Source organism: Falco naumanni, chromosome 7 (genome assembly GCF_017639655.2).
Source record: "Falco naumanni isolate bFalNau1 chromosome 7, bFalNau1.pat, whole genome shotgun sequence".
Lineage (NCBI taxonomy): Eukaryota > Metazoa > Chordata > Aves > Falconiformes > Falconidae > Falco > Falco naumanni.
This window is the reverse complement of record NC_054060.1, coordinates 63,525,703-63,551,334: the sequence shown is the minus strand read 5'-3', so window position 1 is coordinate 63,551,334 and position 25,632 is coordinate 63,525,703. Positions and strand designations below refer to the sequence as shown.

The 25,632-nt window shown below is 52.2% G+C and overlaps 1 protein-coding gene across 2 annotated transcripts; it reads right to left on the bottom strand.

Moving 5' to 3' along the window:
• Window positions 1–260: 260 nt before the first annotated feature.
• VSX2 (visual system homeobox 2) lies at window positions 261–25,632 on the bottom strand. 2 transcript variants are annotated; one of them, XM_040600472.1, is made up of 5 exons: window positions 25,009–25,632; window positions 23,647–23,731; window positions 20,662–20,785; window positions 3,030–3,210; window positions 261–2,049 (listed from the first exon to the last, which is right to left on the bottom strand). In XM_040600472.1, exons 1-5 carry the CDS (start codon window positions 25,448–25,450, stop codon window positions 1,655–1,657), a joined length of 1,227 nt encoding a protein of 408 aa, XP_040456406.1. In that variant the 5' UTR covers window positions 25,451–25,632; the 3' UTR covers window positions 261–1,654. The 2 variants fall into 2 exon arrangements, with proteins under 2 accessions (XP_040456406.1, XP_040456407.1); XM_040600473.1 differs by having other exon boundaries at window positions 261–1,986; window positions 25,009–25,624.

Here is a 25,632-nt window from a genome sequence, read left to right as displayed (position 1 = left end):
AATGCCTCATTCTCTGATGTATGCCACGATGCCCAACTTCTGCCCCAGCAACAAGCAGTTGTCTTTCACCACAAAGGGAGAACAGCACCCAAGCCCCGTCGTTCTCCATGCCTGGGGGGTGGAGATGGACGCGAAGGTGCAGACCTCCCTGAGCCGCTTTGGAGCTCCCACCTCAGGCCACGGCCTGACATCCAACCCCCTTCTCAGCTCCGGCGGAATTCATCCTCCCTGAACATCAGTGACCAGACTCATACACAGTATTCCCATTTAGTTTTATTCTGGTTCATATCTTTACAGAAAATGGCACATAAATCACAGATGCTGGATGACTAGAAGTTGTTACAGCTCCATATCTCAAACACCTCAATACTGAATTCTTTTCTCACTGTATATACATTATTTACACACCATGGGCTATCATCTAACACGTCAAACGACTGGGGGACAAAGACAAACAAGGGCAGGATGGAGGGGCTTAACCGTTGACAGAAGAAAAACAGTAGCTCTGGGGAAAGGGTGCTCACAGCTGAAAGCAGGACAGAAGGGTCACCTGGAAGTCACTGTCCTACGGCTTTCGGGGGGGAATAGCACCTTACCGGGATGGGAAGGTGATGGTACCATGGAGTAAGTTTGGCTGTGTGGGTCTGCATGTACTCGTGTGGGGCAAGCTGGGATACGTATGTACACGTTACGGGGTGTAATCGGGGTGGGTGTGCATGGCTGTCATTCCCTTTAACACTCAGAGGGTGAGCTGGACAAATTTAATTCAGCAAATACATTGGGCGGCTGTTGTTGTCTCACCTGGAATAATGTATTCAGTAAATAAATTTGCCATTCAGCCCCTCTGCAGGGGCGCAGGGCTTTGGCGTTCGGGGCAGAGCCAGACCTGGCTGTGGTGGCCAGCCCTGCAGGAGCCAGCAATGTGGGCTGGGGCCGCATCTCGGGGTGCCAGGTGGGACCAGGGTGTCGTGTCCACAGGCTAAACCTGCTTTTTTCCTGCCAAATGGAGGCAAAACTCAACTGCTCTGAAGCTGCGGCCCCCTCCCACCAGACCCCAGCGCCAGGTGGGGAGAGATGAGCAGAAGGTGCAAACCACCCTGGATGGAGAGTCACCATGTCATACAAATGCTGCCGTGGGCTTGTCCCACGTGGGCCAGAGGCAGAGGTGATGGCTGGGGGAAGGTGGTGGGTCTGCCTGGGGCATGGTGGGACAGGGTGCCGTGGGAAGGGGCCTGGGCAGCACTGGGGAGAGACGTGCACCAGGGAGGGCATGGTGGCAGGGGACAGGCTCGCTCAGAGATGGCAGATGGGGGCTGGGGCTGGAGCAGGAGAGAGCCCTGGAGCTGGTCAGCGAGGCCAGAGGGGCCCAGACCCTCCGTGTCCACTTGGGTGATGATGACGATGGGACACTTCCCAGTACCCCAAAAGGAAGGGGCGAGGGGGTGAGGAAGGCCCAGCGGGGCAGAGGAGCGAGGGGCAGGGGTATGCTCGAGGGGAGCAGGTGGGGGCACCCCTGCCAGGCAGCCCCAAATGCAGAGACCAGGGCCCTGCTCCCCGGCAGGGGCAGCCGGGGGGGCCTGGCGGTCCGAGGGGGAGCGCGGCCCCCAGAGGACACAGTGTCTGTTGGGGCTGGCTTCCGCCACCTCTTCCTCCCCTAGATCAGCTTCTCTTCCTTCTGCAACGAGTTCAACTTCTCCATCTGTCTCTCATCCTCCGCCGCTGCTGCCTCCTCCCCTGTCTCCGGCTTCCTGCCTGGGGCCGGGGTGTCCCCGGCGATGGTCCCCAGGACTTTGGTGCTGTGCTCCTGAGCTTTGGCCCTGAGGGCAGCAATGCTGTTTTCTCTCAGTTCCTCCTGGGAAATGGTGGTTTTGGGATCGGGCCCCCTCTCCTCCTTGTCACCCTTGTCAAGCTTAGGCAGGGCCTGGCGCTCCACCTCCGTCTTCCTCCCCGCCTCAGCCGCTGCCTCCAGAGACTTTTTGTGCATCCCTAAAAAGAATTGTTGGTATTCGGGTTTAGAAAAGCGCCTGGGCATGGGAAAGCCATCTTGAACTGAAAACAGCAAAGATAAAGAGAGGCCAGAATTAAGGAAAAGCAGAAACCCTCGCTTCACGCAGCAGTCACGGCGAGGGCAGCCCAGGCAAGGCAGCTGCCTGCTGGGGCAGCCCAGCCTGCCATCCGTGGCCTCAGGGCTGCCCCAAAGCTCTGTAATCGCTCTCCCCTTCATTTCTTTCTGTGAACCTAAAGCTAACTTGTCCCCGTGTGGGGACAAGGGTCTCAGACAGCAGCACAAGCTGCCTGAGCTACACAGAGGTTGGGGAGGGAGCTTCCCCCATCGCCTGTTCCTGTGTCAACCCGCTCCTCGCACAACCCACCCCTCTGCCTCTCTCAGTTTCACACAGATGGAAGGACAGGACAGCCCACCGTCAAGAAGCCAGACACTAGTTTTGGGGCAGAACCAGCCTGAAAGGTCAGAAAGCGGGAAGCAAAGAGCAGGAGCATAGTAGGGTGGCTGCTACCTCCATGTCTGCACAGAAAAGCAAGCGAAACCAGGCAGAAATGCAGCTCCCCCAGGTGCCGAGAGCAGAAGGAGGGAGCAGGGTGCTTGCACTGGGATGTGGGGCAAGGAGAGGGCATTTGAGGGTCCCGGCTCCCCACACAGCGTGACAGGGCTGGGGGAGTCAGAGTGGGATGACCTGCTGCCTTGGGCACCGGTGGGAGCCCCAGCTCCAGGGCTGGGCACAAGGGATGCTCGTGGCACAGGAGGCCAGCCTGAGCATGGGGGAAAATTCCTGCCCCAGCCAGGTCTCGCAGGTCAGGATTCAAGGACCAGCAAGGGATCTGGGATGAGCAGTCAGACCCTACTGCCAAGGGCCGCTGGGGAACAGGGGATGGAGGGGGGGCGGGGCGGGGAGACCTTGCCCCACTGCCCTCCACCCATGTTTTCCATATGGCTCTGATTTCTCCCTCGCATCACCCCCACTGCATCTCGACCCGCTCGCCATCCCCCGTGAAGGTGGCTGCTCTCTTACCCAGGAGCCAAGGGGCGCAGGACTCCATGATGCCGTCCTTGGCAGACTTGAGGATGGACTCGGGCAGCGGGATGGAGTGACGTACCATTGCACCGTAGAGCCCGTACTCAGCCATCACGCTGCTCCTGCCCCAGCACTTCTCCCTCTTCCGCCATTTGGCCCGGCGGTTCTGGAACCAAACCTGGGGCAGGCGACAAGGAGGGACATGGGTTGATTCTGGGGAGAAGGTGTGTCAGTCCTCTTCCCCCACGGGAACACCTGTGTGCTTCTGCAGCGGCATGAAGTCGGATGCATGGATGCTCATCCTGAAAGCACTGCGACCTCTTCCCCCACGCAACAGCCGCTGCGTATCTCTCCCTTCCTTCCTTGCACGAGTGGTGAGGGCCAAGTATGAGAGCAGGTCCCAGCCCTCTCCGCAGGATGTAATTAATTTGCCATCACGGTGTCTTTTCCTAGTGGCTTTTGGGTCTCGTGCCTGGGATTTTCTTTCATTATTTACTGGGTGTCTGCGCTGCAGCACAGGGCTGCGGGCAGCGGTGCCTGCGGGGAGGGCTGGGATGGGGGCGGATGCTCGGGAGAGGTGGGAGAAGGGGGAAGCTGATCTGTGCGCTTCGCCCTGAATTCCCAGTTTGAAAAGCCCCTCATCTTCTCAGAAAATTGGCAGAATAATCTCTGAGCTGTGACCTGGGGGGCAGCGAGCAGAGAGGCGGGCGGTGATGGTGGGGCGGGGGTGGGGGGGATGCTCGCAGAAATCTATTAGCGCTCTCTCTCCGATTTCCATTCCTCTTGTCTCCCTCGCCCTCCTCCCTCCCCAGCTCCCCTCCCTTCCCACCAAGCAGAGGCATCAGCTTTAGATGAAAAATTGCTTGAGGTCTATTCAGAAGGAGGCAAAGGAAGAGTCAGCCCCAGGGGCAGCCCAGGCCTGATTGAAAAATAAGTTAATTTCAGTTTGAATCGATGGGCCTCAGGCACTGAAATATCACGGGAAATTAAAGCAGCTGGTCCCCAGGGAACCACGCCATTGACCTGCGCTAATTAATGCCATGGAGTTACCAGGCCCCTCTCCAAGAGGCAGCCCCTCCCTCCCCACGGACACCCCAAACACCTCCTCATTTAACTAATTAGACTCACAGAAAATTGGGTGTTAATTTGTTTAGGATTTTTTTTTCTTTTCTATTTTTTTCCCTCCCTTTCCCGGAAAGTATACGGCAGAATGGAAATGAATGGCAGGGTCTCTCTGGCAGATGGATGCTCGGGGTCACTCCGCAATCTTCTCCGACTTGATTGCTTGATTAGGTCGTTAGCACATTAAAAAAAAAAATTGCTTGCCGTCTGGCGCTGGCCTGATGAGTGGGATGAGGCGGGAATCGCCTGGGTAATTTATCTTTTTATACTGCAAAGAATTTGATTTCAATCTGCAGATATATGGAGGTGCCTTTGACACCTGTTTAACATTACAGAGCTGACAGCTTAACCCTCTCTTGTCCCCACCACCCGCAGCTGTGGGGGAGCTCAGGCTGTGGTGGGGAGCACTGGGGGACTGGGGCAAACCCCCACCTCTGCTGGGGGGACCACGAGACCGATGCCGCGGAGTGATGTCCTGCTCCCAGCTGGCAAGGCAAGCTCATCTCTTCTACCTGTGCAGAGGGGAACTGCCAGAGCTGCAGGGCAGGTGGGTGGGCTGCTAGCGCTGGTGACAGCCAGCCTTGACCATTCCTGGGAGCCTGGCTGGCCTGGTCCCACAGGGAGCTCTGTGGGCTGGGCAGTGTGGTGGTCCCAGCGGCTGTGATCCCAGCTTCTCCCAGCAGAAGACACTCTGTGCATGTCAGAGGGGATTTTACAGCCCAGCTGCTTCACCACAAATCACCTCCTCTGCATGATAAGCAGTCTGATTTACACTTTCATACTGCCGATGTGTAACCCCTGGACCATGGATGGCTGCAAATCCACCTGGGCCTGAGCAATGACCCTCAGGAGCACACAGCTCCCTCTCTCCGCCCGTTCCTCCATGCCTGTGACACACGGGTCTGCCTGGTTGTGCGGTCAGCAGGATGCTGGCAGGGTCGCTCGCTCCAGGCCATGCGCTCCTCCCACCCTCAGAGCCTTGGGACTGGCTCGCTCTGCTCCAGCCTCAGCACAGACCCCTGCGGTTCCTTCTCACCCACCAGACCGGGGTGATGGGGCAGCCACCCCTGTCACCTCCATGCTGTGAGGGGGCAGCTCACCCCAGCGGGGCCAGGAAAGGGACCCTGCCTGTTCTGCCCTGGATAAACCAGTCCAGTCACATCTCTTGCCACAGAACTAACTCCTCTCTGTCTTCCCTGGCTTACGGAGAAATTCCTGCACAACCCAGGAGCTGGCACTGGCAAATCTGCCCTGTTCCAGGGCTGCAGTGACACCTTTCCATGTACCCAGAGCAGCCTGCAGGGCTTGGCTTTGCACAGCTGTTTTTGTCACCAGTTGCCACACAGGGATCTCAGCCAAGAAGAGATTTTTCCATTAAGTACCAAGTGGGTAACTTTTTAAACTCTCCTCAATCCTCTTTTACCCTGCTACCTCTTCACTGATGCTTTTGCCACCTCTCCCTTTCCCCTCCCTCCTGCCTTGATGCCCCAAACATCTTCTCCCGTGCCTCATGCTCCCCTGCCCTTCTCCCCACCAGGTCTCAGCCTGCCTCAGCGCTGCCCACTGCCACTAAACCTGCTGCCCTGCAGCATCCCCTTTCCCACGGCAGGGCCACGTGAATGTCAGAGCCAGCAGAAGCTTTGCCAGCTGGCAGCCCAGTTTTGATTTGAGCTGATGGAAAATTTTCAATCAAAAAATGCTGATTCAATCACACAGGAAAAACTGCATCCGGCCAGTGGAAGTGTAATCAAAATTATCTATGACTTTCTTCTGAATGCTGTATTTTAATCTCAGCCTCCTAAGACATGCAGAATCTATGCTTTAAAGCCAAATGGGAAAATCAAAATGACATCAACACCTCAGTAAGATCATTCTGAGATTTCCCAAACCACTTTTTGTCATTTGACGGGCTTTTCCTCTTGGTTTTCACTAGGAAAAAGGAAAATCTGAAATCCTAGTATTTCTAGAAGAACAGAAATCAGGAGGACTGACCATCTTGCTTTAATACCAGGAGCCCTATCTTCATCTCAGGCATGAAGCTGCGTGAAACCAATGGTGCTCAGTGCTGAATATTGCTGGGATAGACCCCAGCCCACACCTCTGCCACAAGCCTGTCCAGAGGAGCTCAGAGGGAAGAGCTCAGCAGGGCAGCGGCAGCCCCCACGTCATTTCAGATCAACAGAATTATTCACCGTGACCTGTTCTTGGGATTTTGCCCTCATTCAGATGACGCTGTCAGTGGGGATTTCTTTTGGGAGAAGATCTCACTGCTTGCTTCAAATTTCTTGATGTTACCAAAATTTTCCTGTGCCTTGATTCTGAGCTGAATTACACATCAGTTTTAGCAATTCTGAGGTATTTTTGGCTGTGTTGGTACATCAGCTACAACTTCCAAGTATGCAGTTATGTATTATTGGCACCTCACTTTTCCTGGAGAGGGTTTTGCCCTTACACTTACATTTTACTCATGGTTTTGGTATTCCGTGTCTTCCTTGGCTGCTTGTTGTCTTTGATTGGAGATGCCTACTGTACAACTTCCTCTGGCTCTGTAAAATTCAGTCTGCTTCAAGCGATGTTTAGGTTTGTCCGCGTTTCCTCTTGTCCCTTCCCACCACGTGTATCAGCTCAGCTTTGTGAAATGCTTTATTGACATGGCTGTGTACCACACGCCTGCCTTCTCACTTGCTTTCATCTGGCTCTTTGTTGCACAGCCCAGGGTATGGTGAAAAGACAGCGTTTGTGCTTCCACCACTTCATGAGCGATGGTGAAATCTTGTGATTAATTTTAGAATGAAGCACATCAGATGTTTGTACAAAGCTATCACAACCTGATGCACAGAGGTGTCTTTTGGGCCAATGTGCTACATCTTAAGATGATTTACAGCTTTTTATTATCACACAAGCACCTTCTGTGAAACATGGGAAGCTTGTTCCAAGAACCCTATCCTCAAAACACAGACAACAGAGTAAAGAGGACAGGTTTGTCTTGCTATCCACCGGATGAGTTAGCATCTAAGTTCAGGCCATGCATGCACGTTTGCTGTTTAGCAGCCCAAAGCCCTCTCCTGGGGTGCTCCTGAGGCTCTGCAAGTGCTGTCCTTGGCACACCAAGTGCTGGATCTGGGACAGTCACTGCTGTGGGGAGCCGGGGCAGCAGCCAAGCACACCTCTGAGAAGGCTGCCAGACACCCTCCGTGCACCAGCAGCAGGAGAAGGTGATGCTCACTGCAGATTGCATGCTGCCGGTTAGGTATGCCTGCACACCCTGCAGAAACCACAGGCTCTTCCATATCCATGGATTTTGGTCTTCTAGGCATAGAAAAGCTGCAAGACCCAAATCCATCACCTTGCAAAACCTGCTCTCAATTTAAAGCAGAAAAACAGAGGGTGGTAATGTAACACCTCTCTCAGAGAGGACCTGCCCATCAGCTCAATCTCTATCATTTGGTTAGAGCTGAGCATCACACTCCAATCCCACTGACCCGTCTCCTCCAAGAGCAGCCACAGTCTATGAACCAAGAGAGCAGCAAACACTAGCACCTTCAGTGTCATCTCCTGGATCTTTGTTCCACGTGCCTGTTCTTTTGAGGCTCCCTTACCAAAATCAGCAGTATTGCAAAGCCTTATAAATGGGGATGTTTTTAACCTTAATCATCATCTAGTTCTCACCCTCAGTGCCCACTGCCCAAAGCAATTAAAGTTGAGGCCCTTTGTGCTCCACCACAGGGTTGCAGCATTTCGGAGTCAAGACTGGCAAGGTTATTCTTGCCAGTTCCCTCCTCTGAACCACAAATTATGATGGATACTTCTTTGGATTATTGATGATGCAGAAGAGCAAATTGTAGTAGTAGGAATCTCTCATTTTGCAAAGAGATGTGAGACTCGATGTGTCCTTGTTATTCGCATTCATCATGTTAGTTAGTTTGTTTACCTAATCAGCTCCTGAAACATTGTCTGCTAAAGAGAGAAATCGCCCTGAGGCTGGCCGTGAGCCAGGGATCTGAATTAGCAAAGGGATGTTTTAAAGCATCTAGGGAGTTACTGGGTATTGTTTCTGTATTGTTTCAACCTAAAATTTTCACTGGTTACACTTGTCTTCTTGACTGCTACTTTTCAAGCTGGGGCACACAGACAGAAGGATTGGTAGTGACCTTTTTTTGTCTTTCTAATTAAAAAATGTTATTTTCCCTGTCCAAGCATTCCTCATCTCTTAAAGGAAAATTCTGGCCTAGGTAATGGGGAATTTTTGCTTCACCAAATCTCACACGCTGCCTTTGACATAGCATTTCGACAGGAGTCTTTCAAATAACGAGCAATACGGAGCACAGGATGGTCCCAGCCCAAAGCAGTGCACGCTGCAATGTCCACTAGATGGCCACAAGCAAATGCACGTCCACACATGCACAGACACACATGCATGTCCACACGTGCACAGACACACATGCACAGACACACATGCACAGACACACATGCACGTCCACACATGCATGTCCACACATGCACAGACGCACATGTACAGGCGCACATGCACAGGCACACATGCACAGACACACATGCACGTCCACACATGCACATCCACACATGCATGTCCACACATGCACAGACACACATGCACGTCCACACAGGCACAGACACACGTACACAGACACATGGACACACCGGCTACTCGCCCCACCAGCACATGCATTCGCCAGGCTGCAGGGAGCAGCCACACACGGCTGTTGGCAAGCCAGCAACTAAGGCAAGGGCCAAAATCCCAATTCCTCCAGCAACAACTCTGAGACCATGTTCCCTGCCCACGGACTAACAGCACTTCTTCCATGCTGTCTGATAATTCCCCTGGAGCAAACCTTCAGCTTCAGGGAGCCAAGCTGTCACACTGTACGATCCCCGAAAAGAAGCCATTTCTGAAACTGAGCTCTTCAAGTGAGGACACAGCAGAGAAACCCTGTCCTGCCCAGCCAGGCAGCCTGGGAGCTTTCTGGACTTCTCCTGTGACATTGCCTTGGGTTGTAATCTGCTGTCATGGTCCCACCTGATGTGATGGTGCTGGTGGCTTTCTGACCCAACACACTCGTGTCCATCCAGCACCATGCCCTTCTCCCAGGGATCCAGACATCTCGGGCTGAACTGTGCAGAAGCGGAACTTCTCACATTCATCCACCAGATCTCTTCCCACTGTAGCATTTACTGCCATGGAAAACATTCAGACATCTACACCAACACTCTGTAGTTGCTTTTGTCCCTTTCCCCACCGTGCTGCTTTGGACTGATCCTCTCTGTAAGCACAGCAATGCATCGGCACAGAGGAGCTGTTTCTCAGTGCAAGCTCCTCATACCTCTGTCTGCATACTGGTTTCCCCTCTTCTGGAGTAAAAAAAACTGGTCAGACCCACCATCCCCCTTACAGCAGAACGCTGCTCCTAAAATCATGCCCAGCAGCATAACTGTCACTTCCCCACTTGAAGCTCTTTGGTGGGTCCTGCTGCAGACCAGAGAACACCTCCAGCTCACCCCCATGCCCAGGACCTTGCTGCCATCCCAGCACACAGTTCTTCCTGACAACTACACATCTCCCTTTCTACCGCCTTTCTTTCCAACGCAAGACTCTACAATGAGAGCAGTCAAATTGAAAACTTCCTTTGAAAAAACAGCCGTGTTCTCACCCTCGTATCGGACAGGGCTGGTGGCCCTGGCAGGGTTGCATCTGAGGTTGTCAGCACTGCAAAGAATGGCCTCATACCTTCCATGGACCATGGCCCCATCTGCATTTATGGGCCCTGGGGCTTTTTAATGAAGTGCCACAAGAGTGTAAGGTCTGACTGGGTTCTGGGACTTCCTCAAATCCCTCCCCTGTAGCAATCACCTCGGGAAAGTTTCCTGTCCCCAGGCTGCTGGTGGAGACTGCACCACTTGCATAAGCCTGGAAATGGTTTACTGCTGTCTTTTCAAATGTAATGTCAAAATTATGGGCACCGTTTATGGTGACATCACTTTCTATGGCTGGTGTAAAGTGGGTATGAAGCTAAATGAGAGCAGTAAAGGTTGCACATGGGCTGCATGGCTGATTGCAGGACTCATCATCCCTCCTCTTACTAAACACTGGGAAAGAGCTTTCTGAGCTCACATTAGAAAGAGCTTTTCCCATATACAGCACGGCAAGAGCCCTTCCTGGTAATAGCTGGCATCATGTCTGATGCACCCAGCTCATGGGTCCAACCAGACATAGTGAGATGAGCTCAGTGAGACAGGGAGACAGTACTTGTCCCTCTCAAGCAAAGACATGATGGTTCATCCAAGCTTGAGCCTCCTCTAAGCTAAACTAGCACAGGGCACAATTGAATATGAGCTCAATATGGCACGCACAAAAATGTACATGCTATTACTGTGCCACGTGCCACCAGGCCTGCTGAATTGTGCTCTTAAAAGCACTATGCAGGCCAAGTATTGCTACTTACTGCAATTTATCTGACTTTATGCAGCCAAAGCTGTAAAATCCCTTTTGACCAGGGAACAGGTCTTCAGCTGTGTCCCCTTGGCAAATCTGAGGTTTTCACCTGGCCTTGTCACCTCATGTGGTGACATGTTTTCTCACTTGTTGTAACCTTCAAAGAGTGGAGAACATCATCAGGTGTAGGGCTCCCACCTTCCCCAAAGGAAAAGTGTGCACACAACGTGCATGGTAGGTATAGTGAGATCAGTGGTTCAGCACACGCTTGATCTGTGCAACACATCTGCACAGCAAATGCAGTTTGAGACATTGATTTCATCACGGCCAGACCATGATGCCAGCTGACCAGCAGGTTAGCTGGAGCTACAGCTCCATATAAGCTGCCAGATGCTGGGACATGGCAGATAAACACCCAAATTCCCCTTTTCCTAATGCTAATTGAAAACCAGGAAAAACATCAGAGTCGTGGGTGCTTCATAGTCACATGAAAGCTTGGTGAGAGTGCACCTGTCATCCTAGTCCACACAAACCCAGGGAGATATTTGTCATTGTCACAAAGGGTGATACTGCACACCATCCTTTGGGTGCTCACAATGCCTGGCTCTGTTAACCAAGCTGCTATCCTGCCTGTGTAATTTCATTTTGCTTCCTTTTCCCCCCTGTTCTGCAGGTCCTCTGGCACAGAGGAAACTTTAGCATAGGTCTTCATAAGCATCCATATGCGATGAACCCTGTGACCATGTGGGGACATACCATATTATCACTTTCGCGTTACAGCAAGGCAAGACAGAGCACTCGGAGAAGAAATGTCACATTCCCTTCATGGTGCTTTTCAATGGGCACCAAAATCAGAGCTTGGGATGCCAGCCTTCCTCAGAGGCTGTGGAGCACTGCCCATGCTCTGGGGCTGTCCCTTGCATGCCAGAAGCAGCTGGATGTTGCCCTTTCCTTTATTAATACACACAGAGCAAAGGGCAAACTTGTGCTCTGGGGTTTTCCAGAAAAAAATGTAGGAGCCAGAGGCTGTGCACCAGCAGGAGATGGTATCTACAGCACTACCTGGTGCCCACCACTTCCCAAGATAAGGCTTTTGTAGGGGGGCAGCCCACAAAGCCCCCTGAGAGCTACAGCACAGGCTCACCAATGCACAGGAACTCTTGGTGCGTTGAAGCCTTAGCTGGAAGATACCTACAGAAATGTGTTAGGTATTAAAATATATTGCAACATGTTGTAATAAGTTCCCACGCAGCAGCTTGGACTGAGCACCAGAAGGAGGAAGTTGTAGTCTTTTACAATCTTCCCTTAGGAAGATACACGGTAAGGATGTTGTTTGCAATTCCTTGCCTCATGCAATAAGAGATATCTAATCACCCAACCTCAGCAAATCCTTCACTAGGCTGTCGGGAATCTGGGGAAGGAGGAGGACCACCACAGCCAAAGACCCAGCCGGAACCATGCTCTGTCCCCGACCACCACCCAAGAGGTCAGAGCTGGCAGTTATGTTGGCTGCACTGGGGTGGCCCTTCAGCACTCTACTCCTACCATGTGTCTGCTCCTATCTCTACATGTACCTCAGCCCTGTGTACCCTTAAACTTTTTTTGGTAATTGATGACTCCAGGAGTTTTCACATGACACCTTACAGCTGCAGAAGACTCTTGCTGCAGGCCCTGGCCGCTGCTGTGGCACTGACACCTGCAGCCAACACTGTCAGCTTGGGCTAGTGCGCGGCACAGCTAATGGTGTGACCTGCAGAGCTGGCAACATGCAACCCGCTCCTGGACGCTGCTCGCACCAGGGCAGCACACCGAGCTCACCAGGACATTCCCAGGTATCCCCCATGCTTAGTTCACCCAAGCCAAGATCACCCAGGCGGGGACCCTCCCTCAGTTGTCACTTAGCCACTGAAGCCTTGATCTCAGTCATGGTCACCATATAACCTCAACAAATTCACAATCGTCTAAGAAACGGTGGGGTACTGTAATGGCAGTCATGGGGGACTCTGAGTTGGAAGGATGGCAGTGAAGCCAAAGATCCAAAGAGACCTAGAGATACCAGAAACCCCTGGTGGACATAAAACAAATTATCTTGGAACAGTGACCGGCACATAGTCATCATGTACATTTACATGGATGGGTTGGCTAGATCCTTCCAAGGGGTTGTTTCCCAACAACACTCGTGGTTCAGCTCCCCAGAGGTGAGCCAAGCAGTGCCTTTAGAGAGGAGAGAGTAGCACGGATGAGAAGGTACTTCCCTGCTGACCCTGCAGCTGCAGGTGAGTTGGAACTTCCCAGAGGCATGGGTGGGCAGCCTGGTGGCACTGGCCTGGCTGAGCAACACGGATACGGGCTCACCCAGCCTGGCAAAGTGCTGCTGCTCATCCACATGGTAGCAGGTTAGCTCCAGGCAGGCAGGAGTCAGTCAGCAGGTCACTTCTAGTCAACAGAGGGGACATAATCCCCATGTTTATGAATGGGCAACATGCATGCCATGGGCCTTTCTCTAAGCCACAGGAAGGTGACCAGCTCTAAGCAATGCTTCACTTGTGTTTCCTTGCTAGGAATTTGCAGAGAAAGCTGCAGCTGAAAGCTCTTATAACTACTAGCCAAAGCTTCAGCTCTGCCTTTGCTCAGACAGTCAGGAGCCTAACAGAAACCCACTGAGGCAGAAAGTAGGGAGAAACTGTGCTTCTCACACTCGGCAAGTCCTAAGCCTAACACCTCTTGCTGCTCCCAGGGCAACACCACTGAGAGTAGCCAGAAGAGCACCTGATGCTTTCTCACAGCCTCAGATGAAGGCGGTCTCTAGAAACCACCTTTGCTGTAAGATATTGTAGCAACAGTTCATTCTCCAACTCGGTTTCTCTTTCCTGCTCCACAGACAAACCTGCCAACCTCACACGTGTGGAGATCAGGGTCATCCGTAAGTCTGTTGAGGACTAGACTTCTCAACACTGCACTGGCTTGCAGAACGCCACCCACAAAGAAGGGCAAGGAAAAGGCAGAGGATGTTCGTGCTGCCAGAGAAGAATCAGAAGAACTTGTTGAGATCTATCAGGGTAAAAGATAAACACTAGAGAGAAAAATAGATCCATTAAGAAATAAAGGGGAGAGTAAATTAACCGTGTCTCTAAAGTGCCTCTGTTATTGAACTGTTAAAAAAAATCTCTATTCAAAGTCAGGAAAGGAAGAAAACTTTATAATAAAAGGTCATTAAAGGAAAACCTGAACACACAGCCATCAGCTGGTCCCTCTGCCAGGCATCCTAAGGCTGGAGGGGAATTAACTATTGAATTTGCTAGGCTGCCCAATTATTTCTTTTAAATCCATTGCGAAAAACCACAGCAGTATCAGAAGAGAGAAAAGAAAGTTCATCATTAAAAGAAGGAGTGAATGCAAGTGTTCCCAGCACAGAGATTTCGGGTAGATTTCCAGAAGAGCTTAAGCGATCGAGGAACTGCAGTGCCTAAGCTAACTTGGAGAAGCATTACCCTTAACCTACTGTTGTTAAGAAAATAGGGGGATAAACGTGGGGAAGAGTTGTCACATTAAGCATTAAGCCTGCAGAGCCATTCCTCATTGTCCTTTGTCTTTGCCAAGGCACTCCGATGCAGCAATGGGCTACAGCACATTTCGCTGCCTGCCTGTCTTTCCTCTCACAGGGAGCTTAAGTGCTCCAGCACTTGGGGGTGTCTGATCCTTGGTGACGGCATCTCCAAACCGTGGAGAAATTGAAGGAGCTGTCACTGTAAAGCCCCATCTCCCTCCCGATACGGTGGAGGAGCACACCAAAATCACACTGTCCTTTATGCTGCGGCAGCCAGAAACATCTTGCAAGGAACAGAGCAAAGGCAAGGATGGGTGAGTTTGGTTTTATTTGGGTTTTTTTGTCCCATACAGAAAATTGGCCAGTGGCTAAAGCTGGCTGAAGCAACTCAGGGACTAAACATAAAGGGATAAAGTGGTACCCGGGTATACAAAAAACTCATAACTCTATAGCTCCATTGCTGCACTGAAAAAACACCTTTTAAACTGCATCTACAGCCCCAGCTGTAGCAGAATAAAACGCACAAGCTGGGCAGGCAACCTGCACCTGAAGAGATGTTCCCAGCCCTTCGTTTTCCCTCCTGTATCCTGCCACATTTTCTTCCTCTGTCCGAAGACTTTCCAGACAGTAATCCCTTCGGGAAGGCTTGCCTGGGCCCCTGCTCTTGCCCATCACCCAGCCCCTCTGTTTGCAGCTCTGGTAATTAACTTGTAAAGTTCTAGCACATGGACTGCAAACGGGCCATAGATAAAGGGTAATGAAAACACTCCATTACAGAAAGGGCCAAATTAAATAACTCTTAATTGAAAAATGGAAATGAATATGAATTTAGATCAACTGAACAAGCATGTTATTGAAGAGGCAGCAAAGTGGATGAACTCCTCACGTACCAATTAAAGACATGGAGGCAGAGATGCACCATACGCCATGAGAAACACTCATAATAATATTCTCACCAAGCCAGTAAGTTTGATTAGTTTTATTACTCTCACTTGTACACTTCCTACATTTCTAAAAGCATAGGGGGAGTTAATGACCCTTATCTGGTATCACACTGCCACGGCTCGCCCGAGTGCTCAGTAATTATTGGCAAAGGTAGCCAGCACTAGCTGCGCAGCTCTATTTCATGATTAACTTCTTGCAGCATTCTTAAAAAAAAAAAATTAAAATATTGAAATGGTTGGCTCATGCAGCAGCAACACTTCCAGCTTCTCTATCACCCTGATAATGTACCTGCACCCCCCTTGATCGCTCTGCTAATTTCCCTCCAGCTATATGATCTCCATGAAGGTGCTGCATAGAGAGGTGGGAACCTGCTGGCACCGCGCCTCGAGCTGGCCTTTCTCTCTTCTAAGCGTGTCACCCAAAGTTTTAGCAAGAATAGACAGGACCTCACTTACTGAGAGTAATAGTGACGAGCATAAGCTTTGAAAAAACACCACCACCACTACTTTCTGCAGCACTAGGAAATCCCTTGGTGGCCATTCCAGGCACAGATTCAGGAAAGGTCAGCAACTGCATGGAGCAATCAGCCCCGTTCCGCGTTTACACCGTGGGATTAGGACCACAACTCAACGCTCCGCAGCAAGCAGGAAAAGCTGGCGGCAGAGGGAGAAGACAGGGCTGCTAAAGCTGCATAAACCAATTTTTCCTTCACACTTTCTATCTTGTTTCTTGAGGGGTCTCCGTGCATTCTCTCCTGAGCTCTTGCTCTGTGCAATACAGGTTCCTCGCACCTTTCCAAATTACGTTCACCTCTAAATACAGAATGTTTTTGCAAAACTGAAGCAAGGTAAGCCTCTTGTTATGAAAAAATACTCTTGGTACAAATGCTTCCCTCCGAAGGGCCATCCCTCCTGATTCCTCCATCCGCATTCAATTCCTAAAGGGCTACACAGCAATGCTGAAATGTGTTAATCTGATGGAAGCTAAAACAATACATTTTCAGTTAGGGTTTTAGTTGGCTTTGGTTTGTTTTTAGCCAAAATTGACCCCTTTAGCTGCCTGACAGAGCTTGCTGGATACACAGACAATCCCCACTCCTCGCACATAGCACCAGCATCTCCTTGGGGTTCCTTTTGCTTATGTGAGTAATTTTACTTGTGTGAATAATTGTCCCAAAATTCTTCATCCACATGATTACCATACAGTCATTTAACAACAAGAACTGACAATTTTTAGAATTTTTATTCTCTTTTTTAATTGATTAGTTCCCTTAAAAGGTAAATCTAATGTCCCCACAATGGCAGTCAAGATCTTATTTTTTGGAAATACTGATTAATCAATTTTTTGGATCAGTAGGAGACATACTGTAATGACACACATACACAGTCGTTTCAATAATCCCAAATCAAACTGTTACTGAACTTTAATATTGCAGATACTGGTGTTCAAAGTCTGGAACTGTCACATAATAAATTCAATAGGGATCACTTATCTAAAATCTACACATTATACTTAAGAGCATCTGTTATGAGGAACACACTGATTTAAGTCAGGTGTCAGAACACTTGTCAGCTTAAGGCCATTTTGAATACTTCAATTCATCTGTTAAGGATATACTTCCCCACACAAACCTACTTAGCTCACCTGGACTTTACAGAACGGTCTGCGTTTATTCTAATAGAGGCACTTCAACACTTCTGAGTATTCTTTCAAATACATTGATTAATGCAGTCTTTTTCAATATCTTGCAAAATGGCCCCAGTGACACCTGGTCTGACTTGTGCAAAGTGTCTCACTAGGGAAATTAAATTCTTTTCCCACATTGCCCAATGAGAGGATGCTCATGTTCCTACCAGGAGCAGTCAGCTCCATATGGGAGGAAGATGCATGCAATGTGGAAGAGTGCTGCCTTGAAAAAAAATACACTTTCATCCTCGCTTTAAATGGAAGGTTTGAATATTTTTTCCTGAATCCAATGTTCTCTCAAACCAATAACTTTCTCGGCCTCTGATGGCTATTTGTAGTGTTCTGCTGAAGGTTTTACATGCAAGCAGTTCCTATATATCTTTCTCTCAATTGCACTCTTTGAATTTCACTTTCATATTGAATTTCATAGGTGATTTACTTTCTCTTTGACTACTACCTCCTGAGAAATAATTCCATGAATGAAAATAAGGGGTAGATATCACTCTTAGGTGTGGAGCCAGTTGGAACCCACAAGAAATGCTGTAAAAGTCCACAGCATGTGATGCTCACAAAAATCTAAGAAAACACTTTCATTAATGACCTACAAGAGGGAGAGAACAATGTTGAAAAATGGGAGGAACCGCAAGCTACAATGAAAAGGCAAAAATACAGAACTCCTTTGAGCAGTTAGAAACTCCTGCAAGAAAAAAAATAAATACCGTGGCATGAAATTATAAATATTATGAAGAAGAGAATAAAGATTCATTGTCAGCTGTCTCTTCCAAGGGGCATGAAATGATGCTAATAGATTCAAAGCAAGATTTATTTCACTTGTGCAGTTCTGCTGCAGAACTTCTTGCTGCAGTATATTAAGATATTTACATGTGTTCAGAATCCCAGGGGGCTGTCAAAGTACTCAGTGAGTATCACTAGGTAGCTGCCCTGCTCTCATATTCTTTTCCAACATCCACCTCTTGCCAGGCTCACTCAGGGCTGGAACTTAGGGCTGGTAAGGCTGTTACTATGCCTGTTAGCCACAGTTAATAAAATGTCATATGAAATCCAGAACACTGAAGGGACAAAAAAAAAACCCCAAAAACAAAACTGTCTAAAAAAGGCTTGAAGTGGCTGAATTAGATAAATAGAAAGAAGTAAATATGGAAGCAAGTAGACCATTGCTAATCCAAGGGTGTTTCTGCAAGGACTCAGAAGTCCAGCTGAACTGCTGTGAACACACCCCACCTGCGGCTGCAGGCATGTGGTCCCTTACCTCCAGGAAGACTGGCAGGCACGATGGGCTTTGCAGAAGAGCAGCCACATGATTAAGACTAGCGTGAGATTTATGAAGAATGATTTAAGAAAAGATCATCACAGCTTGCTGAAGCGATGACGACAACCAAAAGTGACAGCCAGGAGAAGAAACAGCTTAAATGTATTTAAAGAGCGTGAACATCATAGCAAGGGGGAAAGAATTAGACTTGTACAAAAGGGGCTGAAGTCAAAAAGGAGCACAAGGTGAAATATCAAGAAGCATGACCAAGGCTGGGAATCATCTTGTCATGGCTTGTGACACACAAAAAGGTATGGACAAGGAAACTTCATAGAACATGTGGTAAGGGACAATCAGGTGCTGACCCATGGGAAAGATCAGTGGTGCTCGGGACTCCTACGTGACCCTGATGCTCACTCTCGCAGGATGCTTATGCTCTCACACAACAGATGCCACAGAAATTCTGCTGTTTGTCATGAGCAAAAGTGTTAATCACAGGCACTTTCTCCTGGAATATGTGCACCATCAGCAACATGTGATGTTCAGAACAGCCACATCATGGGGTATTTCTGCTGTCCAAGTCTAACATGATCTCTAGGGCAGAGGAGTCACAGTAAAGAGCACTCCTTCGGTTTAAAAACTGCAGCACAGAAAGAGCAGGCAGTTGTTCATTAGCCAGATGATGAGTAACATGCTGGCAGCAAGTCAGTGACAGCTAAGATACGTTAGCCACTATTTCACTTCCAAATCAGATAGAACATTAGAGCGAGACTAGAGTCTCAGCACTAGCAGGATGCTCCAGATGCTGAAGCAGTGCATGCAGTGTCCAGCTCTGCGCTGTCTGCCACCACATCTCCCTCCACCTCACCCCTATGGCCCTCAGCTCTGGCCAGAGAAATGGTGCCTCTGCGGTTCAACATACACTGTGCCACTAGATGAACCTCTTCCTTGGAAAGGTCCTTTATGGGAAACCAAAGGATATTCTTTCCAGCCCAGCATCACATGGTGGGTGCAGGCAACACTAAACTCCAGACAGGTCTCTCCCCTTTTCACTTGATGCTCTACAGGCTTGCGTGTGCAGAAGTGACCCTCCACCCAGTTCACTCTCTCTAGAGGCAGAGCATCAGGGCCTGTTGCTCAGAGCAAAATCCTAATATGTCAGGTAGGATTTCAGATGATGGGCCATCATTTCTGAAGACCGGTGGAAATCCTGCCAGCATGCAGGTTATCTACAAGCTGTTAGGTCAGCAGGAGTCCTGCCAGCACAACAGGATAAGAAGAACAACTTGCTTTTATAAAAACGTCACTCTTGATTGAGCACAAGAATGAGGGCGGTGAGAGGGGGGCTCAGGACTGAGGGGAAAAGGGCTGCACTTTTGTTTAGGAGCATCTCCCAGTCCCTGCACAGGGTTATGCCTCAGCAGCTTCCAGCATCAGTGTTGTCTTGCTAAGTACCCTCTGAGCTACCTTCCACAGACTGGGAGGTGCTGGGCATGCACAAGAGACTGAGCAGGAGAAGGAACCAGGGAAACCAAGATGCTCCCAACACCACGTGGCACTCAGGCCAATGCCTCTTATAGAAACTCCTATGCAGCAGGCACAGAGGTGGCTACTGCCACTGTGCAGGGGACCAGGCCAGTTTAACCCCCAGCCAGTCAAGAAACATCACCTGCACCAGCAAAAATGGGTTCAAGGCTTGGCCATTACAGCCCTGCGCCTTGTGCAGCCGCCTGGTGGGAGCAGGGCACGGGGAGGAGGGAGGCAGCAGAAGCTGCTGGAGTCCGCCTTTGTGAGCGTCACGTTTGTTCTGTCCAAGCACACTGTGCCTCCTGCGCTGTACACAGCAGCTGTACATCTTCTCTGGCTTTCGGGGCTGTAATGATTGCTTGCATACTGGCTCCACGCACACCAAAGGCTGGAGCTGGCACAGCTCCGCAGCTCAGGCTGCTCCCTACCACCGGAGGATTCACCACACAGCGGCGATACTCCACGCCACCTCCTTCTACCTCCTCACAGTGGCACAAGAGGACTGGCATGCAATTAAACCCCAAAACATTAAAAATCATTAACAAAATTTATCTCCAGAAACTTTCAAGGAAGCTTCACTTGAAGAGGCAAATGCAGTGAAAGTGCAGAGATGGTGCAAACACCTCACTGGGACTCACCCATCATTCCCACACTGCGGTCCTAGCTGCCTACAACATCCCTGTGCATCCTCCTGTGCCCAAAGGAGCAGAGATGAGCTCTTCCCTTCCCACACTGCCCACCCAGACCCGGTCTGCAGGAGGTTGTCTTCTTGCCTGTGCCACCGACACCTCGAAATGCTGTGGTCTTTCCTTGCAGACCAGCTCCCCTTCAATGATTTAGAATTCCCTCTGTTATGCATATCCCAAATCACTGGTACAACACACCAACGTACAGCACAGGTCGACACACAACAGATCCGAATCTGCCAAGATCTGGCTGCCTACCCATTGAAAGCAGGGGAGTAGACAGCCTGGGGAGGTTTATTCAGAGCAGTGTCAGCCCTCCCCTGCTGCTGTCTTTTCTTCAGGGAGGGATGAACAAGGCTGAGAGGAGCAGGATAAGGGGATCCAAGAGATATGATTACCTGTATCCTGTCTTCTGGCAACTCTGTTTTCATGGCCAACATCTCTCTAGCATATACGTCAGGATAGTGAGCCTCGTTGAAGGCCTTTTCCAGCTCCTCCAGTTGGTAGGATGTGAAGATTGTCCTGAGGGGAGTAAAACTCTTTGATCAAAAAACACAAGAAGAAGCAGCAAAGCTGATGAAGAGTCAGAGACAGGGACACAGAAGCTACAGAAACCTGGGTAACCTGCAAACACATAGCTTTTCCCCCCATCTCCCATGTTTCTGTGAACAAAAGGTCAGGTGCCAGGGTGAAAGGAGAACCAGAAAATGCCAGAAGACAGCGCTTTGAACAGTTACAAATCACCTTCCCTTTCAGGGACTTGCCTCTGGAGACAGTCCCTCCCCAGCAGCGAGCACCCGCAGATGGCAGCTGCTCTTACATCTCAGACTCCGCTGCCTCTCGTGAGGGTCCTGGGGGTGTCCCTCTCTCAGAGCCCCCCTACAACAGCACATCCACCCCTGGCCTGGCTTAAAAACACCCCCCTCCTTCTCTTGCATCCAGAGGTTTCTTAACCCTTTGATAGTCACACTGAGATAAACCAGCATCCCCCCAGCACCCTGTCTGGAGAGGTGCTGAGCCCTTCCCCAGCTGCCAGTCCTCAGCCTCTTCAATTTCCATGAGCAAATAATCCTCCTCGGGAGCCCTGGTCCTTGGCTGAATCCTCCAAAGGTTTTATCCACTCTGCTCCCCACTGCTTTTCACTAGTGTCAGCTCCCTTCCTCTGCCTTCACCCTGCTGGCTTCCACTCCGATATCCCATTAGCTGCTCCCTGCCAGTTTGCATTACCCCATTATCCTCTAGAAATCCTCCTGGACCGCCCTGGGCGGGCAGCAGCCCAACCCGCCTCTGCGCAGCCAGTTCCCGGCTTGGGACAACCAAATTGAAAAATCAGCAGCTGGAAAGCCGAGACGGATGAAAGCCCTTCTCCAGGGGAAGGATGAGAAGTCTTGGACCACTTCCACTCCCCCGAGGGTTAAAACTCCCACCTTCCAACCCCCCTGGTAAACAAAACGCATTTTTTGATTAGAAGCTAACAACACTCGAAGGGGGGGGGGGGGGGGGAAGAAGAAGAAAAAAACCAACCAAAAAAAACCCCAACAAGGAATTGCAGCCTTTGTTCAAAGTAAACGTATAAATATATTATCAAACTAAGAAACATGTACCTCCCAGAAGGGGAAAGGAAAGAGGAAAAAAAAGTCTTTTTCTGAAATACATCTGAATTTCAGAAAAGCCCTACAATTCCAGAGAGCATAAACAGAAAATCTCAGAAATATCCTCCGCTCTTCCGAATCGAAAGGATTCCACCAGATCGATAACGTTACTAACAAAAGCAGCATGCAAATGCAAGGGACCTGCCTGCAATCAGACCCTCCTTTAAATTCACTCTCAAATCCATTCTCTTTTCAAACAGTTTTCCTTCAGCTCCGAAAAATCTGTGAACTCTAGGGACAGCAGAGGCACATTAACTCGTGTATTTTCTCTCTGTCGGACCGCAAAAAAAAATAATAATAAAAAAAAAGAATCCCATTTTGATCCAGTTTAAATTTCAAACCTTCCCCTCCACCCTCCTCCGACCAGAGCACCAAAGCCCAGCAAGGCTCACTGGCGGGAGGGTTTTACCTGGCATCCAGCTGAAGTTTCCCCCTTTTAGCTCTCACCCCTTTCCCTTTGGCAATCCACAATCCACTATCCCTTTCGGTGTTCCTATCCTGCAGCTATCTGCAGACCAGTGGCCTGTCACCTCCCAACCCTTTCTTGGTACTAGAGGTCTTAACCGTTTAGTGCAGAATACACAACTACAGCTAGATGTTGCAGGTCTGTTTCTGTCCAGAACTGAAAATAAATCTGAATTTCGTTTCCTCTCTTCCATCCAAACCGCGACCTGTATGTACACCAGCCCCTGCTGTGTTTTCACCCAGCCCTGTCCAGTCCACAAAGAAAACGAACCCGTATTTACCGGAGAGCACCCAGACTGGAGCATTTCCCGGGGGAGGGACCCCGGATTTGGGATGAGCCCTCCAGACCAAGCCTCCTGTTGCACACCCATAGCAGGACATCCCCTGGGATGCTCGGTCTCCTTCTGCGCCGCATCCTGCTCCGCTTTCACTGGGGCATCTTTTAATCCACCCTTCCCGCATCGTGGCAGGATTGATTTAATTATTCCTAAATCACCCTCGGTGGATGGTGTCTGGCCTTCCTTTGTCCTGACCCTCCGGCCACAGCAATGCCAGAACCCAGCACGAGAATTTTCGTTCCTGTTTATAAGGTGCAGGCAATCCAGCTGCATTTTAACTGTGGGAGAAGTCAGGCAAAGTCTATTACCCTGACCCTTCCCGAGGGGAAACCGAATCCCCTCCGGATCTCCCCAGTGGATCTTCGTTTCCTTAACCATTTCACCAGCTTTTTCCAGCTTCTCTGCAGGCTGTGTCTGATTCCCAACTAATCTATCGGCAAAACATTTATTTATAAGTAACAAAATACTTAAATAATGGATAGAAAATGTCTCTTGCTGGCAGCCAGTATTAAGATTGCAACATTAAGATTGGGGATGGGTTTGATTATTTTGGACGGGTTGATGCTATTTTTTTCTCCCCTTGAACACCGGTGATCCGCATCCCGGCCAGATGCTCCCGGGCCGCTTGGCTTTGCGGCTCGGGATACCTGGATCCGCAAGCAGAAAAATGAAATAAAATGCCACCTGTGGCTGATGCCCCCGCTCCCTACAGGCAGGTCCCCAAATCCCGTTTATTTTGGATGGGGAGAAAGAAAAAAGGAAAGGGCCCTGGGGAGAAGCCGCAGGGGCGCCGGGGCTCTCGGGTGGCCGGTGCCGGGAGGGGTATTGCTCTCCGGGCCGGGGGACGTCGGGCCGGCCGGGCTCCCCGGTGTCCGGTGCCCTGGGGAGGGAGCGGCGGGAGCCGGCGAGGGGGCGGCCGCTCGCTTACCTGTGCCGCCTCTTCTTTCGTTTCTTGCTCTGGTTTAGGGAGGATTTAGACATTTTCCGGTCGCTGGAGGAGACATCCTCGGAATCTGCGGAGAGACAGGCAGCGGCGGTGGGCTGGGGCTCCCTGCCGGCCGGAGACCCCCGGGTAGGGCCGGGCCCGGCGGCTTCGCTCCCTCCGGCGGCTCCGGCCGAAGGTTTCGTTGCGATCGCGCCGCGGACGGGGCCCGCCGCTGGCCGCTCCCTCCAGCCCGGCGCGGCCCCAGCGCTGCTCCCGCTCCCGCCGCCGGTGCCGGTCCGGGCGGCTCGGGGCGATCCGCCCCCGCCAAGGAAGGCTCCGGGCCGGGACCGGGCTCCCGTTCTCCCCACTCTCCCCCGGAGTCGTTTTGCCGGGGCTGCCGTTGTCTCGCTGCAAAAATGCAGAGCCCCGCAAGCTCAACAAACCGTAGGAAAATGGGGCCGCTGCAGCCCCCTCCCCGCCGCCGGGCACCCGCGGCCGCCTTCCCCAGCCCGGGAATCCCGGGCTTCCCCGCAGAAACACCGGAGCGGGGAGGGAGAAACTGAGGTTTATGGAGCTACCAGAAAAAATAATAATAATTAAAAAAAAATCCCGGGAGGACCGGTTGTCTGCCCTTGGCCCCTCGCTCCCCCGGGCTGCCCCGGTCGGCGACGTTACGGGCAGGGCGACGCCGGCTTCACCCCGAAGGAGCAGCCAGGGACGGAACCGGGACCCGAATGTCGGTGCGCGCAGCTGTGCCCGCGGCGGCCGGGGCTGGCCCCGCGCTCCGGCCCGCTCCTGCCCGCGGCGCTCCGCCACCCGCCCGGCCCCGGCGCCGTGCCGCTCGGCGGGCCCTGCTGCTGGCGGGGGCGGCGGGCACAGGGCACAGCCCGGGCCCGGCACCGCCTCGGACGGCCCCGGCCGCTCCCGGGAGGAGGCTGGGGGGTGCCCCCGGCGCCGGGGCCGGGCGCTGCCGCCTGGCCGCTCCGGGGGGACCCGAGGCAGCCTGAACGCGGGGCCTGCGGGCAGGGCTGCGGCCGGCCGCTGCCGTCTAGGGAAGGGACGCCGAGCGGCCGTAATTCCCCGGCAACGAGTTGGGGCCGCGGAGCAGCCGCTCCGCCGGGGCTCCGCGCTCTCCGGGGCCGGGCGCCCCTGGCCGTGCCACTGCAACGCGGCCGCGGCCCCGGACGGAGGAGGAATACTGTGCCGGCCGCCCGCCGTCCTCCTCCTCGGGACCGAAACGAAATCGCCGCTCCGCCGCCGGGCACGGGGCCTTCCGCCGGGGCGCCGGTTGCCGGCGGCTGCCGGGGGCTGCCGGCGGCGCTGGCGGGGCGCGGCGGGGTCCCCGGGGAGCGGGGACGTGCCTACCTGAGCTGGCCGTCTGGCTGCTGTCCAGCTGCCCGGGGGCCCGGGCCAGGGGCTGCAGGTGGACGCTCTGGGGGTCGGAGAGCACCTCTAGGAAGGTGGGCTGGGTGTAGAAGCCGGGGATGCCGCCAGCCCCCAGTAGCCCCATGCCCACGCCGCCCACCCCGGCGGGGCTGAGCACGGAGCGGGCCGCCAGCAGGTGCCCGGCGGGCAGCGAGTCCAGAGCGGCCCGAGGGTGCGACGGCGGCTCCTTGTTCAAGCCCAGGATCTCCTGGATGCCGAAGCCGGTGCAGCGGGGAGGGGTGGGCCCGGAGCTGGGCTTGGCCCCCGCCGCGGGGGGCGGCGGAGGCGGCGGCGGCGGGGCGGCAGGGGCGGCGGCCGCGCCGTCGGGCTTGGGCTTACCGGGCAGGCTGGGGGCCAGCGCCGCGCCCGCTTTGCCCGTCATGCTGCGGCCGGCGGTCCCTGGTGCCCGCTCCGGGAATGCCTGGGAGCCCCCGGCTCAGGCCCCTTTTATCCGCCCAGCCGGGAGCCCGAGCGGGGTCAGAGCGGCGCAGCCAATCACAGGGGCCAGCCGCGATTAGGGATGCCAAAAAGCCGGCACCGGCGGCGGCGGGGCCGCTGCTCGGC